The following is a 14,101-nucleotide window of genomic DNA, read 5'->3' on the forward strand; positions in this document are numbered from 1 at the left end:
AGAAAAGAAAGGTGGAACTATTTTCTCATTGTGATACTACTGTGTTCTATAAGATATTTTAAATTAGATAAAAGATATTTCTGTTCCCATTTTGTAATTATTGTGTCAATTTCTACTGTGTGTGTTTGCAAATAAAGGAAGAAATAAAACATTTTTATATTTTTGTATTCTGAAACCATTATCATTTACTTCAGTAGCGTTCAGTGAAAAGAAAGTAGTTTTGTTTATTACTGATCTCATGATACATCTTAGGTGTCAATATAAATATTCATATTTGTTTAATAATAAACTCTATCAATGGGATTCTCTTTTCTGTTAAAATTTAAAGAGGATTTTAGAATTATATTTCTTGGAAGCAAACAAGCACTTGCTTTATTGTGAACTACATTTTAACATATATTTTCATTGCTTTAAATTCTTCTTAATCACCATACAAGAAGCATATTGTTATCTAGTAGGCAAGAAGATAATACAGTGGTTTTTTTCACTGCAGTAGCTGAAGCAGTGCAGAACCTTGAAATTACCATCAATACCATTGTTTATTGAGTGGGTAGATATCCTCCACATTCAGAATTTTATTTCTAAAATCTTCTCACGTGCACGTACATCATTAAGTCACCATGGTGAATAAGGTTTATATGTTTCTGCAGCAGTCACCAAAAATTATCAGGAATACTCATATAATGAATTGTGTTTCAATAAACAGAACAAGAATTGCTTTTGAAGTCAAGCTGCAAAAGACAAACAAATCAACAGACTTGCGTATTCCTTCTTCTCTGTGTACAATGTTTAATGTCTTAGTTGATGCCAAAAAGCAGACAGCTAAACTCTGCATACTAGAAGGAGGGCAAGAGGTAAGTGGAATTTTGTATGCTTAATTCCTATGTTCAGTTCATATGAAATGTCCCAGTCTGTGGACAGTCCGTAGTCAATTAATTTCAAATTAGCTGAAAGTCATCACGTGCAGGGGCATACATACAGTGCTCCTTAGAAGGATCACTCAAGACACTTCTAAACCAGAGAAGATACAGTGCTTCTCTAATTTATTTGCTGTAACCTATGAGTCTGTAGATAATCAGAGAAATTCCTGATTCACAGCCACTCTGAGAATTTTGCTTGGGTTGCAGCAGCTCATAATCCTGCATAAGGAGTCTTTTGTAATAGTAAAATAGTACCAAAACATTGTCCTTTGCAGTCAGGTTTTAATTGAGTAAGAATTGTTTTAATTGGCTCATATACTTAGCATTCATTCCTGTGAACGTGCTGAAAATAGAGGAAAGAAATAATCAGCTAATTTAATGGGATTTTTTAATTTAATTGTGAAGGTCAGGGACAGTTTTAGTACTAGCCTGCTACAGGAGTAGTAGATTCCCCACAGCTGGAGCATTGATGTGTTTTTAAAGGAAATACAGACTTCACTGACTGCTGTACTTCCCACGTTGTCACCCTCAGCAGAAATAATGTGCAAAATGAAAAAGGGCATGCTATGTAGTCTGGTGACATTACCAGCACATCAAATTAAAACTGTTCTTGTTACGCAGTAGTACTAATGCATTAGTGTCATTTGGTTTTGGAGAGATAGTTAGAACATTTGTCAGAATGTGGCAAAAAAAAGTATGTCTTCTCTGGGCAGTTTTACATTTATTTTATTTTGTCATATTGTTTCTGCTGATTTTTCCATTTCTGTATTGTGCTTTTTATTTTGTTGATTCATCTTTTTGAGTTAGTGTATTCAATGTAATTGTCTTTTTTTTTTTTTTCCTCATTTCAATGAGACATTCATCATTTTCCTGTTCTACCCTGTCATCTTTATTTTTCCTTTTGGTTTTCCATGACATGAACCAGTTTGCTAGTCAATGGGTAAGTGTTTCTTCATTGTTTTTTTAACCTACATTTTTTCTTTAGTTTTTCGCTGCCATTGTGAATTCTAAGTTGAAACAACGCTTTTGTGTTTGTTTTGTTTATTAATGTGCTTGCCCAGCCTTAGGAATTTCCTTACAGACTGACCTTGCTGGATTACCATCTTCTAAATTCTTCTTTCTTCATTCACCCTTCTAAGGTGATTCTGGATGAATTCTTCATTCTTCTTCTTTTCAATCCCAGTCACAAAGTTTTGGGGTCTTTCACCTCTCAGTGAAGCAAAATAGTTTGTTTCATGCTCATCAGAAGTTACCACAACTAGCAACTCTTCACCTTAGGGGATGAAGGCAGTTCATCTTTTTCTGAGCAGTAACCTGCACACATGTGCACATCCTTGTTTAGGGAAGGACAACACCAGCACCTCCATGAAGACCTCAGACAGATGGTATAGCCTCACTTCCCACAGTCACATCATTCCTCTCACATGCTCTTGATGCTGCCTCCTGTGTTGTCAATAAGACTCCCTCAGAACAAAAGTTCAGCATTCGCAGCTACCTCTTGGACTGCAGACCTTCTGAAATCTCTTCATTCTTTAGATTTTTAAGCCCTGTTGTTTATTTTAATCTCCATCAAGCTCCAAATAGCAATACAGCCTTTATCCCTGCAAGATCTGACCATGACTCCAAGTGCTTCCAGTGCTCTTTTTGCAGTGCAAGAGTTGAACAGTGTGATGAAACAGATACTTATTTTGAAGTCCCCAAATTAACATTAAAGCTAATCAACCAAAGGAATCTCAAATTCTTCACATATCAGAAGTTATCGTGTAGTGGGGAAAACTTTCTCATAAATTCTGAATTATCAGTTTTTTCTGTTCACAAGGCTGTTTCAGAATGAGTAAGAAAAAATAAGTCTTTCTGTCACTTGTAGCTTATATCATAGTTGTTTGAAACACTTACAGATTTCTTGAATGAGATACTTCTGGAATCTGCCCATTTGCCAAAGAAGCCAGAAGAGCATCTCATGGCATCATCTGTTGTATTTCTTGCTCGTCTGTAGGACCTCTGACATTTCCAGATACTCCAGCTCAGCCACTTGGTCTTAAAACCTTTTCCATATTACCTTTCTTTCCTTAGTTCTTCTTCAGCCTCAATTTAATCTCAGACATGGTATTTTGTGCTAGTCAAGAGAAGTTCTCCATAAGGCCTCAGTAAAAATATGGTTAAAGAGCAAATTTTTCACCTAAAACTCAACTGAATATTCATCTGACAGTTCTTATAACTGACTCTGTGAGTGACAGAAGACGTTATTTTATGTAATATTAGACTTAAGCATCTCCCTGAATGTTACATAATCTTTTCCTTCCCTGTACAGAGCTAGGAGCACTTGTATGCTTGATTCATTTAGAGTCAGATGAGGAATTTTTCATGGTCAGATAGGGAAGAATTTTTATTTATCATGTAATAATGGTCAAGCAGCACCTTGAGTTTTGAGTTTAAATTTGATTGAGTCTTCTGGTTTTCCTGTTAGTACATACAGTGCTCACCATTTTCCCAACTGTTCTCCAGTGAAGAAATCTACTTTTATAAGTAGTCCCTAAGTCTGACATTCAGAAAGGCCTTGCTCCTTGTCTATTATATATCAACTTAAATCTTAAGAAAAGCTTAAGTCAGTAGTCAATAGTAATAGTCAATACATTGTGTTTAAAGATTGCTCAGCTTGCTGAATGCCTTCTGCATTGTTTGACGGCTGACTTAGGAGGCTTTAAGAGGCATGTCCAAAGGAGAAGCACATTGTCTCAGATGAACTACAGTGCCTGTAGCCTTATTCATAGCCGAGCAGAATGGCAATTTATGGAGAAAAGCAGAAGGACACAGGGAGACAGCCAAGTGACGTGCCAGTTGCTACTATTTCTTGAGTAGTTTCCTACCCAGCTTCTTATTGTCAGTGTATATAATCTTCAGTAAATATATGCTGAATAGCGTCACATGTCCTTCCTGAATCAGCAGGCATTGTGCCTTTGCAGTCCATATATCCTGAATGAAATGAATAGCAGCAGCAAGGGAAATATTTTCTGTCGTACAATAATCACTCATCCAGAGTTCTTCAGCATTTGTTGTTTGGGATAAATACTTTACAGCCTATTAACTTTAAAAGTTACAGTCTAGAAGCTGCAGTATTGCAACTATATTCTGTTTTTTTTTAGTATGATAGGCAAGAATCACACAGGAAATATTGCTGGAGGCAAAACTCTAACAGAATAGTTCTCGGGCCACTTAGGATGACAAGTAGTTAGGCATGAGCAGGAGCTTGTTTGCTGGCTTGTAACTGGGTAGTTTGAATGGAATAAACACCACTGGTCTATACTATTCAGTGCTTTATAGCAAAATATTTATAAAAGCTATTTTAGTTCAGAATTCCAGCCTCCCTATCATGCTTTTTAAATGAGAGATTGCTTTTCCATTTGTGGAAAAATGAGTAATGTGCCTTCTCAGTGGAACATGCCACATCCAGTGGATATTGATAGGTGGGGAGAAAAAGAAATGCCAGGGAAAATTGGGCTTTAATTTGATGAGCTTTGTTTCTGAAGGGCTTTCAGTTCATAAAATTCAAAGATCAAGGTCATTTAACTGCATAAATAGTAGAGGATTATAGCTGATTTGATAGTAGAAGTACAGAGGTAATTTCATATGCAGATAGTATTGTTATGTTGATAGTAATAGTTTTGGTTCAGATGATCACATAGAATTTATTTTCCAAACTCTGAGCCATCCAACTTGAAAACAAACAGAAGAAACAGAACTAAACTAAATTTAAAAAAAAAAGAAAACAAAAATAAAACAAGAAATTCAAAAAGCCCAGTCCAATGTTGAGACACAGTGAGATTGAATGGAGGAGAACACTGAATATATTGCAGAGCTGAGCAAGTTACGGTTCTCAGCTGATCACCACAGGATTTAGGAACAAACACTTATGTTCCCAAAAGTAGGGTTGTCTGAAAGTGTTAAAATACTTTGTCTCCTTCCCAATAGCAGTACTGGATCTGCTACTGGGGGCGTAGAGACATGTTTGGAAGACCAGACAGGTTGTTCTCAACAGAAAGTCATTTTAGGTTACAATCCATTACACACTATGTCTCTAAGCATTGTTTTTTCTCATGTACCTCCTATAGATGCAGCTGTTCATATTTTACGGGAGTAATTTAAGGGCAGAACTGCATTTTACATTTTCCCAAGATCCTTCAGAGATTTTGGGATCGTGCGAAAGGACCCCACAACGTGCATTCAAATCATGTAGCTGTAGGAGTTGTCTAGATTCAGCCTCTATTTGGACTGTGATCACATCAGCCAGCAGAAGAACATAAGGATACAACCATCCATAAATAAATGAATTTGGGAAAGGAGTGAAGCTTGCTTCACTGAGAAAGCATGGCAGAAGTAGAAAAAAACAGTCCTTCTATTTCTGATTTTGGGGTTGTGCATATAACCTTGTCAGCACACATAACTCCATTGTGAATTCTACAGTATTTGCCATCTTCCTAAAGGCAACCACCTGCAGTCTGATAATCTTCTGTGAGGAGCTGAAGTTCTGCTTTGTCAAGCGTGTCTGTATTGCTGGAAGTTGACACTGAGGAGGATTGGGATAAAAAAAAGGGTTTGATTGTATGGCTTGCAAAATAAGTCTTGGGAAAAAAAAAAAAGAAAGAAACTCAGATTAAAATAAGAATTCAAATCTAATTTCTAAAGAAACTTCATAATTTTGGAAGCTTTTTGTTATTTTTGAATAATTCAAATTGTTTCTTAATTTTTCTGAACATGAATTTTTTTGATAATGAAGTTAAATATAATGGAACTATGAAAAGTTCTTTAATGTGTTTAATACATTTTTTCACTCTTCTGAGATGTGTGCTAATATTGTCTGAGATCTGTATTTATGTTTTCCAACTATTTTTAAACTGCAGAGAAAATGTTAAAAGCAAAACTTAACATACATTGGGAACAGTAGTTGGTACATGGAACAGATAAATGTGCTTGGATAAACACATTTCATAGTTTTGTTCTCTCTGAGTTTCAATGCAATTTTAGGAAATGTACTATTTAGAAAATTATTCCTAAATCTATTAAGCTGAACGGATTTAATGTTTTGATTTGTATGGCAACTCTAAGGTAGATAAAAAATAGCCTTTGAAAACTCTGCGAACTATTCATCTAGCAGCTGCTAAGTTAGGCTAATGTTTGTACTGACCCCAGTACTTTTACTCTGAGCATTATGCTGTTAGCTGTTCCAAGCAGCCTTGAACTATGAAGGCAGGGTTAGTCTTTACAAGTCACATTTTCTGTGAAGTGGCTATTGGGGACAGTCTCTGCTGTCAGATAAACGTTTCTAAAGGAAGAATTACTGTTTAAATTGATGTGCCTCCTTGAAAAAATGGGATCCCTAGTTTCTGTTAATTTCAGGAGGGAACTCTGTGGTGTTATCTAAAAGTCTTTCAGATTTATTTTAAAAGCATTTACTTAAAGGCACTTTCTGTATGAAAAAGTGAAAGAAAGAGACTATGGAAAATGAAGTCTGTTTTATTATGCCTTTTATGGCCTATTAATTAGTTACCATCTATTCTGCTTTATTGATGAAATTTTAATTTTGCCCTTGCTTGAGCATATTGTAAGACTTACACAAACTGCAGCTCACTGTGCTAACAGAAAGGCTCTTTTAGGATGAACAATTGAAGTTCGTTTCATTTCTAGAGGACATTTAAAATAACTTATGAATGAGAGTTGTCAGACATGAAATGCTCTATTAATTAAATCTTATTCTAGTCTTTTTGCTTCTGCAGCTAAACCAACCCTTTAGAAAAAAATACATGGCCACCTTAATTATATAGGGGAAGACAAAAAGTATCCTTCACATTCCTTCGCCTGAATAAGAATAAGAACTCAATTCATCTAAATAATAACCCCATTAGCTGCTTAACTCAACAGTATACATGGGAAAATTTTCAACACACAACATAAGAAAGTGTTGATTGGGTGGATCGTTTTCAAGGGTTCGTTCTTCTGATGGTCAAAATGATAATTTTAAGTAAATCTGATCTGGCAGTGTTATCAGCTTCACCCTGTTTATGACATGACAAAAGTGTGTCTTCATGTACATGCTAATGCTTGTTTATCTTTTGAAAAACAGCAACAATACCATTCAAAAATAGATGACTTGGTTGAAGAGACTGTGAAAGAAATTATTTCACTCCTTGTTTCAAAGGTAAAACAATTTAGATTTTAATTAATTAAAAAAGTAGAAAATATATTTCTAATTGCTGAACTTCTGAAGTGTCTTTTATTGTTATGCAGGCTTACAATACACTTGGAAGGGGAGGAAACAACAACACAGTTTGTAACTCATTGTCATCCAAATAATGTCACGTTTACCAAATTAAATTTTATTAACTGTTAGGTGAAAAATGTCTGTGCAGCTGCTAATCAGATAGAACCAGCAAGACCTGATTATGTCAGTATTGTCCCAGATAACACCATGTTTTACTTTTTGTTTAATGAAAACTTTCTCTCCATCATCAGATAGTATTTAAATAATTTTGTGTATAAAGCTGAACAACATCCTGAATGTAAGTTTTTAATTTTGCTTCACAAACCGTTTAATTTAGAAGTGTATTATAAGTTGTTATTTCCTGAAATTGCCTTTGCAGAATTTTTTTTTATGTCAGAAGGAAACATGGTTTGACATGGTATAAATACTCGAATATTTGAAGAAAATTTAAATAACATCTTGTGTTACTGTAGCACTTCAGTAAAAGTCTTAAGTGCTTAATGTAGAAGAAAAGGCTTTCAGTCTGAAGGACACAGCAAATAATGACTAGAGAACATAAACATTTTATAAGATGTTTTGCTGTCTGTGCAATGCAAACTACACAGAAATATCTGATTGTCAGAGGAGAAATTAGCCTTGCATTTATAAATTGTGAGTTAGAGAGAAAAATTAAGACCATGCTCATATTTTCCTTATGCCTTTGTTTTCGTTACTTACAGCTTGCTGGCAGGGGGTGAGAGGGAGCAAGAATCTCTTTTAGGAGTGACCTCCTGCTTGTACATGAGTTGGAGTGGGAGTTTTTGTAGGATTGTTATAGAAGCTTAAGCATGGTTGATAGATGTGTAAAAAATGTAAAACTGCTTTCTGTAAAGTGCTGTATTAAAATAAACATTACACCAAATTGTTCACATTGTCAGCACTGAGATTTATATGCAACCTGTCAGGTTTTTTAGAATTATTGAAGATGTAGAGGAGGAAATTAAGTGAAAGCAAATCACACTGTTAGAAGTCAATCCTTGAAATGTTTTTTAATGTATATGATATTACTGAAAGAGAGAAATAATCATGTTCTTCCTAGACATAGATACAAATTCTACAGACAGTTGCCATCGGTGAAGAAGGATATGCATTATTAGTTATCACATACACTGCTAGAAGAGGTTGAAAGAACAGGAAGCAAATATTCTGTGTCATAGGCCAATCATGAGGAGCTTAACCAGGCTCTCCTAACTTGTGATGTGAACTGCCAGTGACATCCTGATTGCTTCTGTTCCAAAGCAGAAAGCCTCTGAAGGTGCTGAGTAAGGCTGATGCTTCACTCTCTTTTGGCTAGGAAAAATGTGCATCAGTGTGCATAGTATCCCTTGTATGTTCATTACTTTTCAGCTGTTTTCATTACTGTTTATCCTTTGCCTCTGTATTATTTGCCTCAGTATTATGTTCCAGTGGAGTAAATGTTTCCATATTTGTTTTTAGCTGCAAGTAATTTAAGAAAATGAAAAGAACACTTCAGTGAGATTCTACTTAGAAAAGATGAAACTGTGACTTTTATGTGTAAGACTTACAGAGCTAAAGCATTTAACAAATAAGAGAACAGCACTAAACAGTGGAACAAAGCACAGTGTGTCTCGGAGTAACCAGTTCAGAGAATTAGATGCTCTTAGAGCTTTACAAGTCTGTACAGTGAGAGCTCAGAAAAGAAATTTCCAGCTTCATAACTATGTCTTTCATTTAAATGGACATCCTTGACACTGTGGTGTTTAAATTCCTGATCTTTTGTGTCCCACTTATATTGGAACCATTTCTATCCCACTTGTGTTGGAACCATTTGTTGGCAATGCATACATGATGTTTTTTGTAACCCTTCACATATTAAATATCCACATAGTGGATATTTGCACAATGTGACTGAACACCCTTGGGCAGATGGCATCCTTACCACTCAGATAAAATGAGTATGGGAGTCTGCAGCGCATGAGCAGCAGCTTCTGCAGGCACAGAACAGCAAGGCAGAGAGATGGCATTTGATCTAATAAGGGGACTCTAATTAAACTGTGCATGGAGTGCAGGAACAACCACATTCTCTCTGGTAGCTCATGAAGTGGTTTAATTCCTTGATCAGTGCTGACATACTAGCGTCTTAATTAATCGCTGTAATATGGCGGGTTAGATTGATAAATGACAAATGTAGCCTTGCACTTGCTCTTGCTCCTTGAACTGTTAAGAGCAGGGCTTATTGTAAAGTGATGATCTCAGTTCCTCTGGAGGTGACACTGTTGTGACACTGTTACAGTGCCCATTAACAGCATGCCAGATGGAATTTTGTTCTGTCCTCACACTCATAAAATGATACTCGTGGTTGTTGGAATGACTGCATTGGAGCAAGGGATGACTTTTAAAACAATCTTTATACAAACTGGAAGGCAATTTCTATGTGTAAAATAAATGCAGACGCATACAATGGCTAGCAGATACTTTGTCTTACACTGTAAGTGACTTATGTCACAGAGGAACATGTTCTAAGGCTAATTTAGGCACTTTAAATATTAAGGCTACAATTAATTCAATGAATACAATGAATAAGAGATTTTTGGAGTCAGAAATAAATTCTGGCAAAATAGCCTTTGCATGCTAGTTGAGAGTCGCAGGTGGAAGAATGGGGGAAAAGACCCTGCCGTAGCAGAGATGTAGGGCCTATGTTCTCATGCCCCATATTGGCCATGCAGGAGCTGTTGCTGTTAATGGAAACGAGCTGACAGAAAACACTAGTGCTATGACACTGCTGGATGAAACTGGTGTTGGGTTTATTTTCAGTAACGAAGATAAGAGGAACGTGATGTTGACATAATAGGCTTTAACAGTTGTGGTCCATCATCTCCGAAGCTATGATCCTAGAAACTGAGGTCCTAGAAAATAACATTTCCTACCCAGAATACATGTTGGATATACACACTCCTGTATTTAACCATGCAGTGTGAGGAAAGCAAAGAGGTATGTATTAACAGGCTCACCTTGAGAGGAAATGCCAGTTGGTTTTTATTTCTGCAGTCGTTAAACAGTGGTATCTACCAGTGTGGTCAGAAAGTGAGCTGAAAAACAAATGCCTTCCATGATTTCAGCATTTTGTGTGCCGAAAAATGATCAAATTGGCGGTTTGCCATGTTGAACAATAGGAGTCTGAGGAGAAAACCTCACTTTCTCATTCAAAATATTTACTTCTCACACTGTGCATTTGGCTTTTGCTCTGTGCTTTTCCTCCAGGTTGTTTCAGTGTTGGAAGGTGTGCTGTCCAAACTGTCAAGATATGACGAAGGCACCTTCTTCTCATCATTAGTTTCATTCACGGTAGGTGTTCGAATTCACAGTGCTTTTGTTCATTCTGTGCATAATTCTATACTTGTGCACAGTCTGTAGCAGTAAGCCCTGACTGTGTGTTGTTTTATTTTTCATTTTCTAAAGGTGAAAGCAGCTGCAAAATATGTTGATGTTCCTGTAAGTACAACCTTTTTTTTTTTTTTTTTTTTTTTTGCCATTGTTAATAATAATTCAAAAAAAAGGTGCTTTTGTTAACTCACACTTTTTTTGTTGACATTTTGCTTTCCTACAGAGATTCATTACAGCTTTGCACAGTCTTTAAACAGCCACTACAAACCTCAGAGGGCATTTCATTTCCCTTAAGCAACGAATAACTCTCAAAGCAAAGCTTAGAAAGGTTATTCTCAATGCACTTTTTCAGTTGTGGAAGAGTGAGGATTATAACCTAGGTACTCTTTTGTAGGAGTCCTTCCATCATTTGGGCAAAATGCTCAACTGTAGAGGATAAGCAACAAGTAAAAGCATCATTTTTTACTGTACAACCCAACCGTGCTTATTTAATCCCTTGCTTGCTAAACTTCTGTTTGATCTGCCATTGATTATGTGGTGTTCATGTGGTGTGAATAAAAACTAAAAGGATTGCTGTTGGAGATATTTTATACATAAAAGTAAAATGCAACTATAAGAATATTTTCATCAGAGTAAAACATTTTTCTTTTAAACTTAAGCACTCTTAAGCACAAATACTGTCAATATTGCTGTGAAAAATATTCTTTATTCTCTCAAAAGTGTCCTCCTGGATTTCAGTGTGATTCTAAGATTAGCTTATTTTCCAAGCACAGGAAAAATAATTGAAATTATGTTAGTGGTGTTACGTAAATGCAATTACTGAATGGATGGACATACTAGACTGCATGGTTGCTAAAAGTTCTTTCAACAGTTTTATCTCCTCCTGTCCTTGCTTATCATATAGCTGCAGGTATGAAAGGATATCAAAGAGGATCACAGTAGGCCCAGGACTGAATACTTCTAAAAATATTAGTCTGTGCTTGAAATTCAATTCCTTGCAGTGATAAAAGACTTAGAGGTATCCCAGAATGCAACTGTCTCATTTGATATAGTTTCAAAAATATGCAAAATTGCACTTTTTTAGATGACTGTATTTTGCCTCCATGCCTCCGTTTGAAGATGTCAGTGGGTCACCTCAGCATTGTCCTTGGGCTCTTGACAACTAGACTGCTGACCACATGAGGAGAAGGGGTTAAGAGGCAAAAAGGCTGCTGTTTGGGTTTGGTTGTTTTTTTTAAAGTGTGTGCATGAATTCATCAGAATTTTCGTCTTTGATTCTATGTTGAATATTTGGCAGAGTGGAAAATATGCTCTTTTATAGTGAAATAAGAAGAAACTAACTTTTTATATTTACGAAGGAGATACTAGGAGAAAATGAAGAGAGTACTGAGCAGAATGTGTAAGAGATAGGATGAGAGAGAAAGATAAAAATTAAAAGTAAAGGATTAAGAAAGAAAAAGGGCATTCTTGAATAGCTCTTGGTCATTTTGAGGAGAAGGTTAATTCTAATAATTCTAGTATTGATAGGCAACTTAGATGTTAAGTTGTGGGAGATAAGAACACACACTCAGCAGATGGCATTCTTCCTCTTCTCAGGGCTGGAATGGAAATGTGGACTCAGACTTGCAGTTTGCTTACATGTTCAGTGTCACCATCTACCCTTCTGCTCATTAATCTTTTCAGAGAATTGTGAAAAGCTCCATCCAAAACTAAATGTCATCTTTTGATTTTAACCTGTTTAAGAAAGCATTCAACATAAGGCTCCATTTCTCAGAATGCTCTTTTAAGATTTGGTAGGTGCACAGTCACAAGAAATTCCCAGTGCTTTCTTCTACCACAGCACTTAGGGATGTATTGGCACCTATGGAAATATTAGGGACAGTGCAAAATAACCCAGACTAAGAAAAGTATTATCAATGATGATTTATGTTTTCATAAAAATAATAATGAAAAAATCTAGTTGCTATTTTGCTATTTTTATTGGTAATTGTGACGATATGCTGTTCTCTGAAATGGAAGAAGTTGTGGCCATTGAGTTCATGAAGGAAAACAAATGTTGGAGGAAAGCAGCACAAATATTAGAAATATTAGCAGTACATCGGTGATGCAATTTTTCTCTTGTTAATGCTATGCTTTGATTTTGGGAATGCAGGAACTTATTTGGTGCACTTTAAAAACAAACAAACCAAAAGGAAACCTCACCGAAATAAGTATTTTAGTTTCTCTTAAAGCCCAAGCAATCATTAGCAGATACAGAACTAAAACCTATTTTTTCCCTTCTTTAGTGTTATGTTCACATGGCCAGTTAATGAGAAAAGGAAAAGAATGCAGCAAAACTGAGGGCAAAAATGTATATCAATCTCAAATTATTGCTATTCCTCAATTGTGTAGATAATTTAATTGTGTTTAGTTTCTCATCATGTTAGTTTTGCACACAAATAACTGTATATCTAACTTATCATTTCTGTACACGTTTGCCTCATTTACAAATATAACCAACCAGAGCAATTACTTATACAAATTGAGCATCCAGTTACATGCATATTTATATACTTCTTTTTGTTCAGAAAGGTATGTTTAAATCCCTTTGTAGGAGCCAGTAATCTATGCCAGTCATTTAGAGGGCACAGAAGGAACCTAATCCTCCCGCACTCCATGTAGGCCACCTGTCATACCAAGTGCACAGAGGCCATTTGAAGGAGCCAGGACTGACAGCAGTGCACAACTCACACAATGCCAGCCCTCTTACTCTGCTGTTGCCTTTATGCAGGGATCAAAGGTATGAAAAGGGGCCTCACACATGTGCCAGCATTTGACTTATGGGGTCCTGTAGAGGCCAAAGTAGGAACTCTGCCTCCTACCAGGCAGATACACATTGGGACCTTCCAGATACCTCCATTTCCAAATACAACACTTCTGTTGCGTTACCTATTCAACTGATTTTGAGAAGTAAGCAACTTTTCTAGGAAATCAGTCTTTATTAAGGTGTGGCCATACTGTACCATTCCTTTTTTAATCAGGATTTACTTGGAGACCTCTATTTACAAATAAAGAACACAAAATAGTCCTCATCCTCATGCTTCTCTTATCTTCCTCCTCCTTTGTACACCCAAACCTAGGAACCATCCTTCTGCTTTCAATCCATAGAAAACAAGCTACTGGAATAGAGCAAGAGGAAATGCTCTGTATCATCTTTTTTAAGTCAGTGGTGTTTCTGAACTATATGTTAAATGGAGATCAGGAGAACAAATGCTAATCAGAAAGTTAAAATAACATAATAGAGCAAAATTGTTTGTTGGTAGTGGGAAAGCAGAGTTTCAGAGTCATCAGATTTTGTCATAGTAGCTATAGCATATTGAAGATCTTTTGCACCACAGAATTGCAAACATCTGCAACAGATCTGCAAACAGGGTGCAAGCCCTCTCCAATGCCTGTGTTGCCCTTTGATTTCAGTGGAACTGAATTTATATGAAAAAGTGTTTGCGTAAACGCTTGTAGAATCACAGCTTAAGTTCTGCATGACTGTTCTCTTATAAAATAC

At 36.1% G+C, this 14,101-nt stretch overlaps 1 protein-coding gene across 5 annotated transcripts in view; it reads left to right on the top strand.

Moving 5' to 3' along the window:
* CADPS2 (calcium dependent secretion activator 2) overlaps positions 1-14,101 on the top strand; it is a 299,293-nt gene that overhangs the window by 256,801 nt on the left and 28,391 nt on the right. For 2 of the 5 annotated variants that reach the window (XM_042872622.1, XM_042872625.1), the window contains 5 exons: positions 707-854; positions 1,846-1,860; positions 7,039-7,113; positions 10,438-10,521; positions 10,636-10,668. In XM_042872622.1, the coding sequence (XP_042728556.1) occupies positions 707-854; positions 1,846-1,860; positions 7,039-7,113; positions 10,438-10,521; positions 10,636-10,668 (355 nt within the window). The other 3 variants (XM_042872623.1, XM_042872626.1, XM_042872627.1) reach the window with 2 other exon arrangements.

This window comes from Lagopus leucura, unplaced genomic scaffold (genome assembly GCF_019238085.1).
Source record: "Lagopus leucura isolate 7727_CA_CO unplaced genomic scaffold, USGS_WTPT01 Super-Scaffold_100008, whole genome shotgun sequence".
Classification (NCBI taxonomy): Eukaryota; Metazoa; Chordata; class Aves; order Galliformes; family Phasianidae; genus Lagopus; species Lagopus leucura.